The sequence below is a fragment of the Cariama cristata genome, unplaced genomic scaffold (assembly GCF_000690535.1).
Source record: "Cariama cristata isolate BGI_N322 unplaced genomic scaffold, ASM69053v1 scaffold1235, whole genome shotgun sequence".
Taxonomy (NCBI): Eukaryota; Metazoa; Chordata; class Aves; order Cariamiformes; family Cariamidae; genus Cariama; species Cariama cristata.
This window is the reverse complement of record NW_009619014.1, coordinates 109,840-129,413: the sequence shown is the minus strand read 5'-3', so window position 1 is coordinate 129,413 and position 19,574 is coordinate 109,840. Positions and strand designations below refer to the sequence as shown.

Here is a 19,574-nt window from a genome sequence, read left to right as displayed (position 1 = left end):
TTCCTGCTGCTTGCTTGATCGGCAGCTAGTTGTAAAAACATACAGTGATACCGTGCTTTGAAAAGTCGGTGAGCAAATGCAGGCCATGGCGGAGAGCTCGGTTCAGCTGTTTCTGAAATTAGAGACACCCCTGATTTGTGCCAGTTAGATTGCTGGTTCGAGGCTTTGGTTAATATCAAAAGTAGTGCATGTGCTTTGATGTTAACACTCTTTAATGTCCAAGTTTACATCTTTGTTTCCGTGATTTTTGAAGATAAGACCCGAAAGAGAGGGAAGTACGTAGTTCAGTGCAGCTGACAGTGGTAACCTTACTGCTCTGGAAAAGATTTCTTTTCTAGTCTTTAGAAAGGAGTTGCAACAAGCAAGCCTGATACATATTCTGCTGTGAGAAGGCTGCGGACTGTCGAGTCTTTTTTGCCATGAAAAACCAGCATTTTCTAATGGGAATTTCTTTACAGCTAACTGGTTTTGATGTTACGATTCTGGTGCATCTAGAAAGGCTAATTGAATTTTATAGGACAAATGTGTTAAATCTCATATCCTCTGTAAGGAGGATGTGTTAGTACAACAAATGGTTGTGGCACAGTTGAACAACATTGTCACGAATAACTGTAGAAGTACCTTAAAGTCTTTAGGTTACAGGTTATCTTCTGCTATGAGACTTGTGGTAAAAATAGTCCAAACAATGAGATTCAAACAAAAGTAGTATTTTTAATCAAAGATTTGGCAGTATGATGTGAGATCTATCTGTATTATAGTTCCAAAAGACTATGGTTTCTCGATAAAGGGAAAAAATGAATTCTCGTTGGTGCTGGCAAGAGGGACTTTCTGCCCTGCGCTGGGGAAGGAGAAACATGGCCATTGTTTGGAAAAAAGCTTCTTCCAATATTTAGCAGTCCGTGGAGGATGCTAGTAAATCAACTCCACTGCTGCTATTCAGTTTTTTCTGGAAGCTTATTAAAAGACGTCGTTCAGAACTTAAGGTTGTTTAGACATGAAGAGGGGAAACTGTGTGTTTTAGGTGAGATTTTTCTGCCAATGATGCAACCTTCCTCCCTGTTATATGGGGTAGGCATCATGAATTCAGGGCAATAACACTTTCAAGGTTGATATGTTTGTTTTCTGATTTTTACAAGTTTCAATTTTTTTTCCTTTTCCCTGTGGAGGGACATGGTAAATAGTTGTTAGTCAGTAGTTCCGTATTTGTGGACAAATTGTGGACAACAATTTTACGTAATAGAAATGAGAGGCACTCTGCGTTTTGCAGAATTGGAACATTTAACATACAGGGTGATTTATGGGGCAGCTTTGGGCTGACTGTTTAGCATATTCTGCCTTCTGATCTGACTGAGTATTTTTGTATATAAATCAAATGGACCTTGAATTCTTCCACCATTGCTGTGCTTGTTTGCTATATAAAAATACTTTTTCTCTTGTGAGCGAAAGAAGACAAAGTGGTGATAAGTGAAGTGACTTATGGAAGACCAGGGTGAGATTTGAGGAGCAGAATGATCTTCAACTCCAGAGTCCATTCTCCTGTATTTTACTTGTGCAAGAACTTGGAGGTTCGGTCCCTCCTGACAGTTGCGTGTGAACTGCTTGCAGAGGTTGTGTTTTCCTTTAAAAGATGTTCTGGTTCTTTTTCAAGAGGAAGCACCCTTTCTGACATCAGTTTTGTTTCTTTTTGCCTCACTTTTGTTCAATGCAACAGTGCTGCGCCTTTTTATCGCACGAAACTTGTTAACAGAAATGGAGGAAAATGATCTTTAATTTTGATTCTGCCATGATGGGAAAAGTCTGTGGCATGTTTAGAAATAGTTAGAATTCTTAGTGGTACATTTAAGAGGCAGTTCTACTTTGTTTTTTAAAAATAGGCTCCTTTTAGTAAAATTTGGTAATGATCTTTTGTTGTTGGAGTACTTTCTGGATTGGAATGGATCTTTCTTTACTGGCTGCAGTTTTGCATTCTTTCTTGGCACACAGAAGTGATTATACTCCTGGGCAGTGTGCAGTGATTTACTTTTTTTTATTATTTTGCTTGTTTGTATATAGCCAAGTGAACTTTTTCAGGTGGTTCCCTTTACCTTCTCCAACCTCCTTCCCGTACAAATCGTGCTTATTTAACTTTTTTGGAGGATGAAACTTAGTTTATTTTTCTATGAAACAAATGTTACCTGAGAATGTAGGTAGCCAAAATAATAAGGAAACATTGAAATCTTCTTTTGCCAAATTGTGTGTGGATGAAGCCACCAAAACATGATTAAGAAGTTAAGAATGCTCCTTCTGAGCTGCCATGGCTAGAGTAGTAGGAAAAGAGGATGCTGTTTTAATAAAATTGTTCTGACTCTTTCTGAACATATGAGTGTTTTTCTAACTTGGCTTTATTTCTGATCTCAGGTGCCCATTGTGTAATGATAAATGGAAATATGTAATTGCTTAGGACAGTTATAAGCACTTAAGCACCTGCACGCAGTTGGATTGTTAAAAGCTTGCAGCAATATTCCAGTATCTTTTAAAATGTGTTACACAGCATTAAGGTTAGAAAGACAAATGCAGAAGTAGTCAAAAAAAGTGAAAGCTCAAAACCAATCTTGCCCATCCCTAGAACTCGACAGCAAACATCAGCCGGTAACTTGTTTCAGTCCATAAAACGCTCTGGGTGGTGTGCAGTTCCTCTGCTGTGGGATTGTGTGGAGAAGCCAGAGAAAGCTGGTGTGTCTTGCTTCTTCTCAAAGGTAGCGGGTGAGGCTGATGGCCCCAGCCAGAGGCTGGAAAGCCTGGCCAGAAGTGTGCAGGGGAAGTGAAGGGTGGAGGAGAGAGGCACGGGCAAGGAGGAACCCACCGTCCTGGGAAGGGGAACCCAGAGGCTGTTGAGCTGTAGTCAGTTATCTTAATTCTCCAGCTCCATGTGTTGCAAGCCTTCTCTCCAAAGCTTTTAAGAGTATTCCTTCCCCTGGGTGAGGGGAGTAGAGATCATGGTGTGAAGAATTTGCTCCTTCCTTTCCTTCCAGGCTCTCCGTCCCTCTTTGCCCACCCATGTGCACCCATCCTTGGACCCAGTCTGATCCTTGCGTGTGGCTGGCAGCAGCGTTTTTGATGACTGGAATGTGAAGCTGGTGACTGTGTGAGGTAGTACGGCAGCGTGCATCTCTGCCAGAGCTTGTGCATCCTCCTTAGTGCAGAAAACAGAGAAGAAAGTGAGCAGAGGGGGGAAATCTCAGGTTCGCCTTTGGGAAGGTCAAGCACTTTTTAAGACCTAAGAGAAATGTATTTTTTTTCCCCTCCTTTTGTAAGGAAGTGTCTCCAGGCAGGGAGGACAGCCTCTGAACCTCAACAGGTACTGCATCTACTTGATAGGTAAACAGATGTTTGGGTTCTCAGAATACCAAATTCTTGGGAGAGAAGCAGTCTTGATAAAAGGAATGTGTGATGGTATCTGTGAATTGGTAACTGCATTTTTTTTAACTAAGGCACTGATGTCCAGAAGATCACTCAAAGCATCAAGTTTTTTGGTGTACTGGACTTGAGAGTTTTCGGGGGGGGGGGGGGGTTTCTTTGCTTGAAAACGTGTTTTGCTGTTTTACAGCATCCTTCTCCTGAATTTTTTTTAGAGTGCGGATGAGGAATGTGCAAAGTCTCATTTCTGTGCTCAGGTATCCAGCATGCCTGCACGGACACTTACGTGCAGACATCCATGTGTCAGGCAGAGCCTCACCTGTGGTCAGCTGGACTTTATGGAATGTAAGGTGGAGCTGAATTTGTGAGTGCATGTGACCACACGTGGGTATACATATGTGTATATAGAAATACATATACATCTGCACACAAAAAATATCATATGGCATTCACATTTCTTCCTGAGACCTTGATGAAATCATTGTTTGCAACTGAGATTGCAGCTGCTGTAAATCAGGGCGGAGTAACCCATAACATATTTTTTTAAACAACTGGTATGCTTCAGAGGCCAGAAGTACAGGGATAGAATGGAAACACTGACTCTTACTGCAACTGTGCAAAAGGATGCAGCAATAAATAAATTTCGCAATGAAATAGGTGATATCTGCCATCTGAATTAAAGGGTTGCCATGACTTTGGGTTGTTGCAAGCCGCTTAGCGATTGGCTAATGATTGCATTTGGCAGTTTGAACCCACCAAAGGAAAAAGGGGAAAATATCAACTCTGTTTGTATGCAACACTAATTAAAGTAACTTTTTTTTATTCCGTCAAGGCCAAGGTGTCTGGGCTGTAGATGTTACAAAGGGAGATAGCGCACCAAAGGGTTTATAACTCATCTTTCACTCATTTGTGGCTTCTAAGCATGGCTAATCAAATTTATATCAGGCTACAAACAGCTTTGTGAAACAGCTTTAAGGCCCAGTGTTGCTGCTGGCTTGGTAGAAAGTGACAGCACCACAGAACGTGTCCCCCAGTGTCTGAGTGAAATGAGGCAGTTACCCTCAGATAGGCATAAATGCGCTATTAGATGGTTGAGAAATACATCCCCCCCCCCCCCCAAAACCCTCCTGGGAATTTATTGTAGTGCCTTTGATGTAACTAATTAGTCTGCTCAAAGTAAGCAGTGACTAACAGTCTAATAACTGGCTAATGGAAGGAACTTCATAATGTTTTCAAATCAGGATCCTTTTGAGTGTTTTGAACGAGGCTGAGGAGCTTTTCCCTTCTGAGAAATAGTTGCCAATAGTCAGATCCTGATGTCCGTAGTCATCTTTCTCTATACTTGAGCCTCCTGGCCCTTTGAAGCGGCTAGGTGTTGGAGAAGAGCAATCATCCTGGAGATACTCTGAAAGTGCAAACCTTGAGTTTTAGCCCTGATCAGCAGACTTGGAGCAAATGTTGTACTTTGGGGCTGTGGTGCGGTAACGTGCAGTCTTTGTTGAATTTTGTAAGGTGGAACACTTTTTTAGAAGGGGAAATGAAAAAGTAACATTGTTTTTGTTAGAGATTTTTTTTCCTCATGTGAGTTTCCCAGTCCTCAAGTAGCAAAATCAAAGCATAAAATTTACTATACCAAGAAAGGGAGATGTTTTTGCCTGCCTTCTAGTTCTGCAAACTTAAAAGGAGAAATCACACACTACATGTTAATTTTGCCAGTTAATTCTACCTTCAAATGTCATCTTCTGCATTAAGGCTTTCTTATTTTCTTGTCCACTGGAACTACAAAACACTCTTACTAAGAGTCCCTCTCTCATCAAGCTGATGATACAGCGTTTCCACATGCTAACGAACATCTCCGGTAAATTCTCCGGGCACAGACCATTTGTGCCCAACAGTTGGAGCATTTCTGATGCTGGACGTGGATCCCTCTTGCTCTATTTGCACGACTAGTTTCACTGAATCCCTGGGATTACGGTGTGAGTAAAGCAAACAGGATTTGGACCTTGTCGGCCCCGTGAAGGTAAACTTAAAAACTCACCACCTGCTCGGTACCTGGGTGCAGGGTTTAGCGTTTCTCCTGCAGCAGTCAGTGTCGTCACTCACACCTAAACCAGAGTGCTGGGGGCTGCGGCCACGAGCGGTGTTAAGTGTCACTGCAATAATCCACTCTCTGCCATGGGAGAGACACGTAGCCCTGAACTTGAGAAGGGAGAAAATGGTTTTCAGCTGTTTTGATTTAAATCGTTTATTTTTGTTATTTTAAAGCCTGTGTGGAAATGGGCTGGGAGAGGGCTTGTTCAGAAGTGAGGCTCCCACTTCTGTGGAGTCTGAACTTGCGAGTTGCTGAGAATTATTACCTGCATGGGCTTCCCTGAGACTCGCAGCCCGGCGGGCTGGGGCTGGGCGTTGCAGGGGCTCAGGCTCCATGTGTCGGCTGGTTGGACATTCTGTCGGGCAGCTCCAGGCAAACTTGGCCGATCGGATACCGCGGGAATCTAGTTTGCAGCAAGCGACTTCTGCAGCTTGATCCAAAGTTGGTGGGATGGCTCGAGTGTCAGGTCAGTAACTTCAGGCATATACCCAAATATTACTCATGGTGTTCCCCCCCTCCATGTCCTACATGATCAGGAGATGTAGGATCAGGTACAAGGCAGGCCAGCCCTGCCTCCTGCCCGCCTCTGAGATTGAGAGTCCTGGGAGTAACAAGGAGGTTTCCACAGCACCCTGTGCCTTTGTGTGTAGGTAGCTGTGTCCGCAGCTACCTCTTGTGTTCCCCAAGTAGGTTTGCTTTTCTAGCTTAAAGGAGATTTTTAGCGTCTCCGTATAGGTCTGGTGCTGGGGTTTTTGCAGACTCACAGTTAAATCGGGTAGGTGTTTGCTTGTATGGAACTTTAAAGATGCTTTTGTTTTACACCGTTTCATATATATCTGTTTAACTTCAGCTGGTTCGTTTTAGTTGGGAGCAGTTGGGGAGGCACCAAGCAGTATAAATTCATCTGGGTGATCAAGAAATGGAGGTAAAGACACTGCTAATAACAAGGGTGTCTCCAGTCTAGATGTCTGAAAAAGTTTACCTGAATTTTAAGCTGCTTTGTACCATTAGCAGGTTTTCCAGCAGTCTTGGGAAAGAGATAGGAGCACAGCTGGAAAAGGCTGCGAGCCATGTTCTGCTGATAGTCAGCAACACGTTGCTTGGTGGTGGAGCAGTGTGAGCCCTGTACAGACCCAGTCTTGTCTCCTCCAGGTCGGTGGGAGCTCTGCCATTGACCCAGAGGAGCGCAGGATCAGGTGTTATGTCTCACTTGTGGAAAATAATGGGGGTGGAGTATTATGTAGGTATTGTCAGGGTTGGGTCCGTTCTGCCTCGTTGATAAATCTGTTTTCTTCCAGTGAAAGTTAAAGATGACAAACAAAAGAGTGACATAACAGGTTTCTCAAAACAAACAAACAAAACCAGAAAAGAGCTGCGTATTCAAGGTCACAAATCAGTTCCTGTAAAATACTATACATACGGTAATAGGAAAATAACTAAGCTGAAAATCCATTACAAATGGGAGTATAAATCTATATGTTTTCAGTGGTGAGTTCAGATAACATATGCTATTTATAAGCACAGAAGTCTTATATAAGGTATGCTTAAGCATTGCAAATAAAGTGAGTACCGTACGTGTTATCTAGCAGATTTTTGTAGCCTCTCGTATGGCTGGAGTCTATTTTTAAAACCAATTATGAGCATTGTGCTTCATATCTGTGTTAGCATTTCCAGAGAGTGTACTTCATGTGCAGTTGCTCCAAATGCAGGAAAATAACAAACTTGGGACCAAGAGTTCCCAATTTAAACTACTGTACCCACCCAAAGCAAAACTTTGGTTACAATGCACGCTGCTTTTAAAGGCAGGCACAGTCCCACAGATGTGTTTCCTCCTGCTTTGCTCTTATGGTGGCCAGAGAGTAGCGATCAGCGCTATGTATGCAAGGAGGTGCGGATACGCATGTCCTAATGAGCCTGGCAATTGCTCTGTTGAATCATTTCAAGGAAGAAAATACCAAGTCTCAAAAACTTAGACCTTCCTAAACACTGAGGGAAATTGCTTTCTTACTTAGGTATCTATTCTATTAAGAATCTAAGTAGTCAGTCTTTTTTTACATTCCACCCCCCCAGCCCCTTCCTCCTGGCTCACAGCAACCTAAAATGCTACTTTTCTGGGAAAGACTGATATTCTGACTTCAGTTTTGTAATTTAATGATGGAGAGTTTCCTTAGTAAACCAAATTTAGAGTACTAGAATGCTTATCTTATATCCAGACCTTGAACATAAAAGGCATTTTATACCAGCAATTGTTCATTTAATGAGCAATTGCAGAGTGCAGGACGGTTAAGGGATTGAGCTATATGCACCATTATTGCAAGAAGTATTCTGAAATACCAGAAATAGGACGTAAGCTCTGATCAGGGGGACTGTGAGCACAATTACCTTCTTTTCAAATCCTTCTGTGACACTGCGGGAGGAAAAAGGACTTTGAAACTTGAAAGGAAAGAGCTTGCTTTCAACCTCAAAAGCTAGGAGGAAAGGGCTCTGAAATTTGCTCAGTATTCCCAATTCACCATTAGCCTGTTTCTTCCTTTAGCCTCAAGGCATTCTCCGCTTTTTGAAAAGATGTTAAGAAATTCAGTCACAATAGAGAGCCTAGTTTTGAACATGTTTCACTCGGTCCATTGAGGTCTGGTCTTCAGCCTTTGTGTGGGGTGAATTGAGCTGAGCAGCAAGCTGGTTGGGGAGAGGTGAATGAGCAGTCTCTGTGCAGTCACAAATTCTGGCAAAGAAAAGATTACCCTTTCCTTTATTTTACAATATGCATTCCTGTACAATCCTGCTAGTGGCAATATGCGGAGCCGAGCTTGTGCTTAGGTCAATATGGAGCACTTGGTTTATAGCAACTCTTGTTAAGTTTGTCTTGTAATTGAAGCTGCTGTTGACCTTGCTTGGAGACCATTTGTAAAACCGTTTATTTAGCATAAACTGAAATAATAAACCCTCCTTCTCTTCGGCCAATTGTGATAGGGTGACATTAGTTTGATTTAATGATTAGCCGCCTGACCCCTCAGCTAGAGAGAGCCGCTTGAATAGGGAGAGTTCACTAGGAAGCACACAAGAAGAATACTAATGAGCTTGTTAAATTTAGCATGGCACCAACCACTTTTAATTCCTCTAATGGGAGAAGCACTGCCTCTGAGAGAGAGGGAGGGAGACAGGGCGGGGGGTGTGTGGAGGGAGAGAGAGGGAAAGCGAGGGAGGAATGCCCATGTCCCGGTAGCCAGAGGATTTTGGTCAAGAGAAGAGCTTGGAGAGGGGAGCATCAGGCAGGGTCTCTTGGACTGAGTTGTAAGTACCTTGTCTTTTCTCTTACCCGGCCGAAGTGCGTCGGCACATCACTCCTGAGACAGTAATGCTCTCTGCGAGTTGCATGCAGAAAGGCGATGAAACTTAATACATAAACAGATTTAACTGGGCTGGTGGTGTCTCGTTTAAGCAGGGGTCTCTCTGAAGTGTGTTAAGACTGATACGTATTTTTTAGTGTGGTGTATCAATAGGTTGCAACTTTTCTTTGGTTGCTGACTTAAGAGCTTTAAAGTAAAAAAGCTTCTGCTTTGTCTCAGTCTACAATTAAAAAAAGGCAAAAAAGTTCAACGGGGAAAGAAAATTTAATGGATTTTTGCATTAGGTTGTGATATGTCCTGATCTTTAATTTTCTGAGTAAGTTAGCTGAGTAATTAAAAGTGGGTTTGTTCAGGCATGCTGTCCAGTGTTAGTTGTGTTTGGTTTGTTTTTTTGTTTTGAAAAAGCTTGTGGATTTAAACGAGGTGCCCTTGGTGCTCAGCACTTCTAATAAAAACTGCTTCTGATCAGAATAGCAGGACTAAATCGGGTATTTCTCAGTGGATGGGAGAATCTTGGATTAATGTGATCGTTCCAGGCTGGGCACTTGTAACACGTGTCTCTGGCTACTGGCTTGTTAAGGCAGAGCAGGGTACACACGAAGAAAGAGAAGCTTATGCAGATTGCTCTTGGGGCCTGATTACTTTTTTTTTTAAAATCTCTTTTCTTTTCTTATTTAACCCTACTGTCTTACACCCGTAAAGGGTGGGATGAGCTATGCTGGAGTCAGTGGGGTCCCACCAGCGGGAAGTAGGTGGACATGAGGGAGGATCGGTCCCTTTAACTTTGGCATTTGTGTCTCTGCAAGATTTTAGTAAGTCGGATGTTTCTTTTGACCCTCAGGCTGGCCACTTCTAAAACGTGAGCAGAGCAGTAACAGTTGTCGTGTATTTGGCTGTGAACCCCTTTGGCAGATGCTGCCGGAGAAATGGGCTGTTTGCTTACATTTTTGCTGTAGAGTCCCACTTGTTGCCATGGTGGACAGTATGTTTCTGTCAATAATTTGGCCTGGCGCGGCTTGCCTGCACTTACTCTTAAAACTTTATTGAACGATTCAGCTGAAACAGAACAAGATGAGACGGCTTTCGGCTTTTGGCGCACTGCCGTTGTGAGAGCCAGCAGCGGTACTGCAAGAGGAGTTTCCCACTCGGCGAGCTCCTGCAAACCGCTCGCCTGTTCCTGTCCTGGAGCACGGGTGCTGTCAAAATTTCTCATCTGCCTGCTATCAAAAGCAGCTCAGTGGTGCAGAGCGGGAAGTAAACGCTTAGCAAGATGTTTGGCTGTTGAGTATGCCGTATTATTGCAAAAATGCCATCATGTTTACTTAAAACTTCCCCCAGAAGTATTTTTATTTTACATGGAGGACATGTACAGAAATGTTTGACTTCTAACAGCACACGACAGTGATTTCATAATGGGGAGAGAGATGGTTGATGCAGAAGGAAAAATACTGCTGGTTTTTGTTTTCTTTTTTTTTTTTTGTCAAGGAACCAAAAAAAAAAGGAAAACTTACTAAAACAAAACACATTTTTCCTTTAGTTTCAAAGTTACTGAAAGTAGGTTTTGAATTTCATTCAGCAATTTGGAAAATCAGCTTATTCCATAGCAGTCACTGGTACCTTGATTCATGACACATGCATGTTTTGAGAAGGAGAGAATAAAAGTGGAGCCTGCAGACAGACATCAGCTTCTTGTTGTATCCCAGGATGGCAGTTTTAACAAATATTATCTTTATATGGAAGAGTAAAAGAACTGAAATCCTATCTGATTCTCAGATTGATTATACAGCCCCACAAATCACTCCAGCTTGCTGCTTTCCGTACTGTGGTAGCGCAGGTTAGCTTGCTCTGCTTAAGGGTCTGTCAGGATTTCAAATGGAGTGTAATCCCCTATTTTTACAAGAGTTTACATCTCATCAGTGAAAGTTCACTCTGGGTTGAAATTTAACATGAAAGACTCTGGCTAGAAAGAAACGTGATGGAAAATATGACTTTGGGGTGATTTATTCTTTATTTTTTAGTTATACAAGCAGCCTTCTAAAAACCTCATATAAGTTTTAAAGTTTTAGACTCCCTTTTGCAGTTCTCTAACTAAAACCAGCCTTGATGTAAAAAGTTGAAACCTTAAACCCTGCTAATCCAGAGCAGGGACCGGTGCCTGTGCATATTAATAAAAAGTAGAAAAGGGCAAAGGGTTTAAGCTCCACAGTGTCGTTGTCCATTTCCATTAACTCTTTCTCCTCAGACCCAACCCTGGAAGTGCTCTGTATGGAGAATAACTGCTGGCTGTAAAAAGAGTTCAGTCCCTGGAAGATGCTGATAAGTCAGCAGGCCCCGGTTGCTGTAATATTGGAGATAGAAAAATAATTAAGCGCTCAATAGGCTACGCTGCTGGGTTTTCTTCTTGTTGCTACCTGGGAGGAGAAGGAGGCAGGGAGAAGCCCAGCGAGCATGGCATTCAAAGCAATGGTGTAGCTAGTTTATGCATATAATGGCCAGAATTCAGCTCCAGGTGTTGATATGTACAGAGCCTGTTTCTAATTAATTCATATGAAGGCAAATAGGTTGAGTTCTGCTGGTGTCAGGTGTGGTGGAAGTCATCTCCTGGTGAACTGCTGACTGGTACCTTCGCTGTGTGAACCGGTACACCAGGGCAAGGTACAAGTAAAATTTAGTCTTGAGATCACATCTCTGACAGCCTAAGTGCAATCTTGGCCCTGTTGTCAATGATCCTTTCTTGCATGCGGGTTGTAGAGTCAGTGTACCTTAGTTTTATTTCCTAGGGGTGTTTTCATTTCCTTTCTAGTTACCTTTTTTGTGCCTGGTGGTTAATAATCTGAGGTTCCTAATGTGCTTCTAGAACTGCTTGGCAACTTTTTGAAGCTAAGCGTATTTATCAGTACTTCTTCAAGGTGTATTGGTAGGCACCCACCTGTGCAGCGTGGTCGATTGAACAAGGCTGTACCTGGAGCGAGGGTATCGGCCAAGGATTACAGCCAGCCATTGCGCTTGCTTAGAGACACATCTCTTTATTTTAAAGCAATAACGCAACCTAAGGAGAGCGTTTACAGTAGAGGCTTGTGTAGCTCACAAAACCCCTCTGCCACATGGAACGTGCGTCTGGCTTTTGAGGAACAGAACCCCTTGGTCTGGTTTTCAAAGGATGCGTGGTCCCTGGGGGTTAAAATTCGCATGGGAGCGGAGGGTTTGTTCAGCACCTGGTCCTGGGGCTGCCTGCGAGGGAAGCCTGGTGGAGCCATCGTCAGGAGGCCCTGCTCCCCTCACAGGCCTAGAGGCTTACTCCAGACTAGGGCTTGGGTTTGACCCTCCTAATTATTTCTTATTTTTTCCTTTTCCTCTTGTTTATCAAGAATTTGTGGATAAGAATTTGTCTGTGTGGATATGGGGAAAAAAAAAAAGGGGAGGGAGAGCGTGCTCCACCATCCTACACACATGTCTGTGCGGTGACACCGTTGGAGCAGATGGCCTCGCTTGCACCTGCCTGATGGCTGCTGGTGCTGCACCTTGAGCAATTTTACCCGTTTTATTGTTACCCACCTTACTTGTGATCACGACGAACCTCCCTGCGAGGCTCCAGCCTCTCTCAAAGCAAACCTCCAGGGACTGGAGCCGGGCTGCAGAGCAGTGGTGGGTGGCTAGGTTTGATTTAGGCCCAACTGACAAGGTTCATCATCTGCTCTTTGTGACAAATTGTTTTTTTGCCTCCCCATCAGGCAGCCCAAACTCCCCGTCTCCTTGTCCCAGAGGCAAGAAAACAGCAAGCCTGTGTCTGTTCTCACAGGATTGATAGCCCCGCTGGTAGGAGCACCGGCGCATGGGTGACGATGATCTACCGCTCGGCAGCCGCCCGCTCGGAACGGGCGGGCTTCCCCAGACCATCTCTCATAGCCACACATGCACCTACTGTCACAAACTTACACCGTTAGGAGGAGGGCTGGGGGGGGGGAGAACTTTATTGTGTTTGCTATAAATGGGCTAAAAGTATGTGCCTCTCTTTCTCCTCTCCTCTTTCTTCTCCCTCCTTTTTTTTTTTTTTGCAGAGGATGAAAGTCCTGGGCAGACCTATCACAGAGAGAGAAGGAACGCGATCACAATGCAGCCGCAGGGTGGGCAAGGCCTCGGCAAGATCAGCGAAGAGCCTTCTACGTCGAGCGAGGAAAGGGCCTCATTAATCAAGAAGGAGATCCATGGATCTATATCGCACCTTCCTGAACCTTCTGTACCTTACCGTGGGACGCTCTTTACCATGGACCCCCGAAACGGTTACATGGACCCTCATTACCGTGAGTATCGATTGCTGCTTCGTTTGGGGATGCAAAGTTAGAAGGCTGTCAAATTTAATGCCATTTTGTTGCCTTGCATTGTTCCCAGGGAGAACTGCTTTCTCTGGGGGGGGGTGGGTTTGAGATAGTACAATCTTTTTTTTTTTGGAAGTTAAAAACCAGGGTGCAGTTGTATTGCAGCTCAAAATTATCACAGGCCTCTGCAAAGCAACTTCCACAGGACATCTCATCTGTTGCTAATCCTCGTCAGCCATCCAGGGTTGCATTTGCTCCACCTCCTTAATACACGAAGGAAAAAAGCCTCATTAAAGAAAGCACAGAAGAAAAATGAAACAGGCCTTAAAATTCCTCTTTAAAAAAAGATGAAGTATGGTATTAAGAGGAAGAAGGGCTATGCCTTGTACAATGAGAATTTGGAAGGAGGGAATTGGAAGATTTATTGTTGTGTTTAGGGGGTTTTTGTTTTGTTGTGGAGGTTTTTTTTGGGGTTCATGTGTATGTTTGAGTATGCAGGCTGATGGAGTGGTTTTGCAATTCTCATCCCCAGCTAAACTTCCCTGAAGTTGTGGGGTGGGGGTCAAATGGTTTCAACTTCTGAATTCCTGCTCAGGCATTAATAAAAAAGTAAGAAATTAACTGACACTTGAACACAGATGTGGAATGGATTTCTCCACAGGCAAAATGAGGGAGTTAAGCAATTTTTTTCATCTGCTTCTAGTTTACAAAAAAGAAAGAAAAAAAATCATTTAGTTGTGTAGTAATGAAGTACATCTTGAGGTGTCAAGGCTTGTGCCTTTTGATTATAGATTTATCACCCCATCAGGATACAGATTTGCCATTTAACCTTCCAGTCTCCAGTTCCAGATGATAGGCTTAAGACCCACAAAGTGGGGCCAGTCTGTGTTGGGATTTTTTTTTTCCACATCATTCAGAAATTTTAGTGTTTTAAGGCAAAAGGTCATTAGCCAGACGACTGATTAGTGAGGACAGCTGATTAGTGCATGTTTTTTTGCTAAAGAAAGTGCCAGGGATAAAAGCTAATTTTATCCCTTCATTAGTTGGGCTAGCAGCAAAGGGGAATGTTCACTCATCAGGGTGCAGATCAAAGTATGTCTTGCACAACCTTAAGTCTCACCAACCTCCTTTTAAAAAAAAAGAGTGCCTGATTGTTAATAAGGATGGCGGTATTATGAGAAAAAGAACACTTGTTGTCTTTATAGTTTAGATTAGTATTTAGAGGAAAAGTTTGCAGTTTAAGCTTTTGAACTCTCTTCCAGCCTAGGCAGTTGGTTCTGTACACCCTCCTCCTCCTGCTCTCTTGCACAGCCCTGCTCAAACGCTCTCGGGGAGTAACTCATCTTTCTGCTGAGGAGGATGCACTGCAGCACACCAGCAGCAAACTCACCTGCCAGAGAGGCATGGACGTGCAGAGCAAGCAACTGCTCACGAGCAGCAGTGCGTAGAAGTATTAGCTTGAGGGTTGGAGGCATCATTCCTAGCTTATGGTTTGTTAATACAACCCCCAAATCTCACTTAAAAAAACCCAAAACAACTCTTATTGGGGAAGCAAAATAGCTTCTCGGTTTGTAGGCAGTACACCTGGGGAGAGATGAAATGTGTGACGAAAGCAACCTCCCAAACACACAACAGACCTTATGCTGAATTTAGTGGTGACAATTACCATTTTGACCATCTGACCGGCTCACCCCTTAAATCTAGTTCAAAGTGTTATTGATTCTACTGAAGAAAAATGGCCAGCCGGTCAGAATGAGTCTGACTGGTTGTGTTTAGTTTGTTTTGTTGTATTTTATTGAATTTGCCTTTTGACAATCTTCTCAAGATTTAATGAAGGTACTACATCTGTATTGTGACCAGCAATGCTAGCTAGTTAGGATGTGTGGGCTACTGGAAAAACACTGATGTCAGTAGTTGAGAGAAGAGCAGAAGTTATCCAGCGTACAACAGTAGGGAAATGGGAGATGAGTTAATTTTAAATGAGCAACGTGATCTTCAAGCGGAAGTCTAAGTCAGAAAACATCAGATGGGCAGACCTGCTTCACCGCTGCTCTAGCGAGTTGTACGTTTGTACTCACTGATTTATAAAATCCCTCAAGCTATTAATGTCGTATAAAAAGCCATCACGCTTTTATTTACCTTTAATAGACATGATACAGAAGGACAACTAAAGAGACAAATGTCTACTTAGATTTATAGGAGAGCAGACAGGCTTACTGAAATTTTCATAGTAGTCGTATCATTTATATATGTAAGATGTACTTTCAAAGTGGTGACTGAATTCAGGCTGACACTTCTAGTGGTCCATATGAAGAAGGCTGAATAATGTAAACATACCCCAGTCCCACTGTAGCAACAGGTGAAGAATCAGCAAGGCTATTGTTCCCTTCCTTCGTTTCTTGCCAGTTTTGCTGGACATATGGGTAGAAAGTACTGTTTTAATTCAACGTAGTCAGATATGTAAACACTCACAGTAATTTCTTAGTTTCCCTGTGGTTGGAAAATATAGACTTTTCAAGATGCCTAATTTGTGCTTCTATTTATGCCCACTTTGTATTTGAAAGTGTGGGCAGGCTTCCTGTAACACAGGAAAAGGGAAAATAATTTTTTTGAAGGACATCTGTATATTTTTATGACACGAAAAGAAAAAAGAGCGTTTAAGTCAATTGTGTGTGGAAAGCATGTGCCCTCCAGGAGCTCCAGTTATTAGAAACAACTTGAATGCTTTGCATTTCTCTCTGTAAATATGTGTGTGTCTGTATGTGCACTGCAGGATTTTTTTGGTGGTTATAATTTTTTTTCCTAATTAAAATGACTGATGTTGTAAATGTTGGAAATAATAGTTACCATATACGTGGAATAAATACCTCATTGAGGGGGAGTTTGCTCTCCTGCAGAGGGTGGGTGGGGATAGTGGTTGTTTCAAGTGGACCAGCTGTTCAAAGAGCTGGGATGAAACATGCTACAGAACTGGTGGCCCTTCTGCACTGCCAGAGAGCCCCCCAGCCCTTCAGCAACTGAGAGTGAGAGAGCGGCCTCGTGCTCCGCTCACAGCCCTCTGTCCTCCAAGAGATAAAAGGGAAAAAGTGCAGGCCGAAACCAGAAAGTTTTGTTTTCTGTCTCTTTTTGTTTGTTATAGATTTCTTAAACACTGTTTAAACACTGCTCACGAAGTGTGGGAGTTTTGGGGTGTTTTTTTAACTACTTAAAAACTTTTTGTTGTCCGCCCTAAAGCTTTTTAAAACAAAAAATGCTGGAGTTTCCCTTCATGTGTGCACCTTTTCTTTATTGAGGATAGCAGGGTTACTGAGCTTAATCACCGTGTTTCTTAAATGGATTTAAAACCCTGCATTTCTCAAACACTGATGGCAGTGGTAGCTGGAGCCCCTTGTTTCGTGTAAGTTCTGTCTCTAGAGGTGGGGCTGTGGCAGGGGAGGTGGGGATAGCAACTTCCCTTTGTTATTCTCTTCCCCAATTTTAATTCCCATGCAGATTTATGGTAGTGCTAAGACTGCCTGTCTCACAAGTCATTCTTTGTGGAAAAAATGAATCATTCCTGATGTAAACACTTTGATTTAAAACATACTGCTGGTATTCTTCCCTGGGTTTCACAGCTCATCTGAAAGAATTGTTAGTACCTAATTAGTAAAGCCTGAAGAATTATCTTAAGTAAAAAGCAGTGACAGCTCAGTTGGCTCTGATCTAAAAATTCATATATACGGGAATGGTCCTGGCAGGATTCTCTTTCTGGTACATCCCTTTACCTCAAAGAGGTGGTGCTAAATGTAGCTGAAAGCAGGAACTCACTCAGTTCTTTTTTTTTTCCTTCTCTCTATTCACCCCCCCCTTACCAGGGATTTATTCTGCTGGTTTTGAAGCTTCTGTATCTATCTGGGGAAGTGGGAACTGCTTATTGCATGTTTCATAGGATTAACCCTCCAAAGGTATTGATTGCCCTCAGTTCCCACTGACTGTGCCTGGACTTGTGCTTTGTAAGGATCGGGCCCCCCATAACTGCTTGGGTTAGATTTACCCAGTGTTAGTGTCATCTCAAAATCAATTTGCAACGTGAACAAAAGACCACAGCAAGGAAAATACAGTGCTGGTTCACTAGGTGCACTTGTTCATTTACTGCGTTTTAATTTCTATTGACAAGAATTCCCCTTCCTTCATCTCCCCATAGAAAAGGAAAAAGGAGGGGGGAAAAAAAAGGAAATTAGATTCTGTTTCTGCAAATGCAAGCTGGTAACTGGAAACACTGTCTTAAAATGCAATAATTAGAAAGCAATGCCTCTTCGTGGTGATGTGACTTGAACTGCGATGGCCAGCTGTGTGCGGTGCATTGGACAGTGAGAGCAGGCGAGCTCAGGGAAGGGGGCTCTCCCTTTGCTTTGTACAGGGGGGAGCTGGTGGCCTCCCATCTCGTCTCCTTGGCACATTTTGGAACTCCGGCGGGACAACCGAGACACTTTTTTTGTATAGTCCCAAAGCGGGCACTTTTCTTAGCTCACCTCCAGCATCAGCGGGTAGCAGGCGCCTGGGACAGCTTTTTATAGAGGATTTCCCCCCACCCCCCCCAGCCTTGTTGGAGAGCGGTAGGAGAGTGTCAGTGAGGAATCCTTGCCGAGATTTAGAGCTGGGGTCTTTTAAAGATGTTTAGGGGCTCTTCAATTTCAAAGTGAGTTTGGCCTCTTAAATACCTCTGGAAATCTGGGTCCTACTTCTCCAGCTCTTTCTGCAGCCTTTTGCAGGGGAGGGGCTTCAGTGCTCTGGTAACAAAACTCTCCGCTGACAGTGATTTATGGGATGGTTTCCAAATGTTGTCGGGGGGGGGGACAGTTAGAAAAAAAAGTAAATCTAAAGCTTTTATTAAAACTCACAGGGGAGAATAGCCTCTAGTATAAACGTGAATGTCAGATCGCTGGTGTCAGCTGAGCAGCTGAAATGTTGGTCTTTAAGAAAACTAGCATGTTTGCAAAAATGTTTACGGGATAAAAATTTAAAATGTAATAGCAGCTTTCAATAGCCTCCAACAAAAAGCGTTACTGCTCTCAAAATCAAACCTGAGGTCAGAGGCAACTTCAGTTTGAAATTTAGGAAGATGCTGCAGACCTTGACCTCAATGGCAGCTTATAAATGGAAATACCTTCTCCAAGATGCATCCCAAACCTCCTGGGTTGTGTTTGGGAAGTTCTGCCCATTTCTCTGGAGCCCTGCTGTGGAATAAGCAGGGTCTATTGAAAGCCCTGGAGTTGCTGCGCCTGCGTGATGCTCTCATTTGGAAGTAATAATTGCACCCGTAGATCTACAGCTAGAAGTGGCACATAGAGACATCCTTTCCTCTACTAGATTTTCTCTCTCCTCAGCGTGAGACAGACTGCAGAACTGCCAATATCTGAAAGTCCTTGAAATGCAATGTGGCTGGGAAGCTAAAAGGTGATCTTTTAGAATTTTTTTTGCTTTGTTTTGTTTTAAAGTTTAGGTGAATACATATCTTCAAATACTGACTTTTTTCTGATCATTACCAGTAGTATTAATTTCAACTGGAAACTATAGACAATGATATGGAAAGAGGTGATGCTGTTTGTGTAGAGAGTAGAATAGGATATTTGTGAGATCTCTTATGGCCCTGTAATGCTGTTGAATTTCAAAATTTTAAAAATGTCCTGAGGATCACATTTTTTTTAAAAAAAATTATCCCTCTATGGCACTGTGCTGGCACGTAAGAGAATTTAGCTGCCGGGCACTACCGGGTGTGGAGCCTTCTGAGAAGCAGATGGGTTCTGTTAACCTCTTTTTTTGGTTGTTGTTCAAGTGCATGTAAGCTGTGGGAGGTGAGGTGTGGTGGCTTGGGTTTTTTTTGGGTTTTTTTGAGGAATAGGGAAGATAGAGGACAAATGTGAAAACATATCTTTCACAGATTTGATTTGGTTTGTCAGCTAAAGCTTCTTTAGATATTTTACAGTAGGTATTTGTTGCCTTCATGGAAGGAGACAGAATACATTGTACAGAGCCATAGAATCATAGTTAAGAACTCTGGGGGAAAAAAAACCAGCCAAGAAATAATGTAATCCATCTCTTCAGCCTCAAGGCAGATCACCTGTCCCTAAATCAGGAGAGAATGGAAAGCTTCAAAGTTGCTGTGTCCCTTGATACATGGACATTTCTGTCTTTGAGAGCCCTGTGGAAAGATTTGTAGTGGGTTTGGATGGATCTTGTGTCCCTACATAATAACTTCTATAGCACTAGCAGCTGGAAGGTAAGGGGAAAAAAAATTTAGAAGCCATAAGTCTGATTTAGAAAGTTTTGATGAAGGTTCCTCTTCCCTCCTAGAGATGCCCTAGCATGTAGGAGATATGGTACTTCCCACTAAGAACCACCAAAACCTTGCCCCGCCCCCCCCCCCCCACAAACCCCCCCCCA

The 19,574-nt window shown here is 43.0% G+C and overlaps 1 protein-coding gene across 1 annotated transcript in view; it reads left to right on the top strand.

Moving 5' to 3' along the window:
• The window catches only part of LOC104162350 (transcriptional activator GLI3), a gene marked incomplete at its 3' end in the record, with an annotated part of 155,937 nt that overhangs the window by 37,370 nt on the left and 98,993 nt on the right, over window positions 1-19,574 (top strand). Inside the window, exon 2 of the mRNA XM_009701062.1 lies at window positions 12,894-13,136. Coding sequence (XP_009699364.1) covers window positions 12,894-13,136 — 243 coding nt within the window. The remainder of the gene's footprint in view (window positions 1-12,893; window positions 13,137-19,574) is intronic.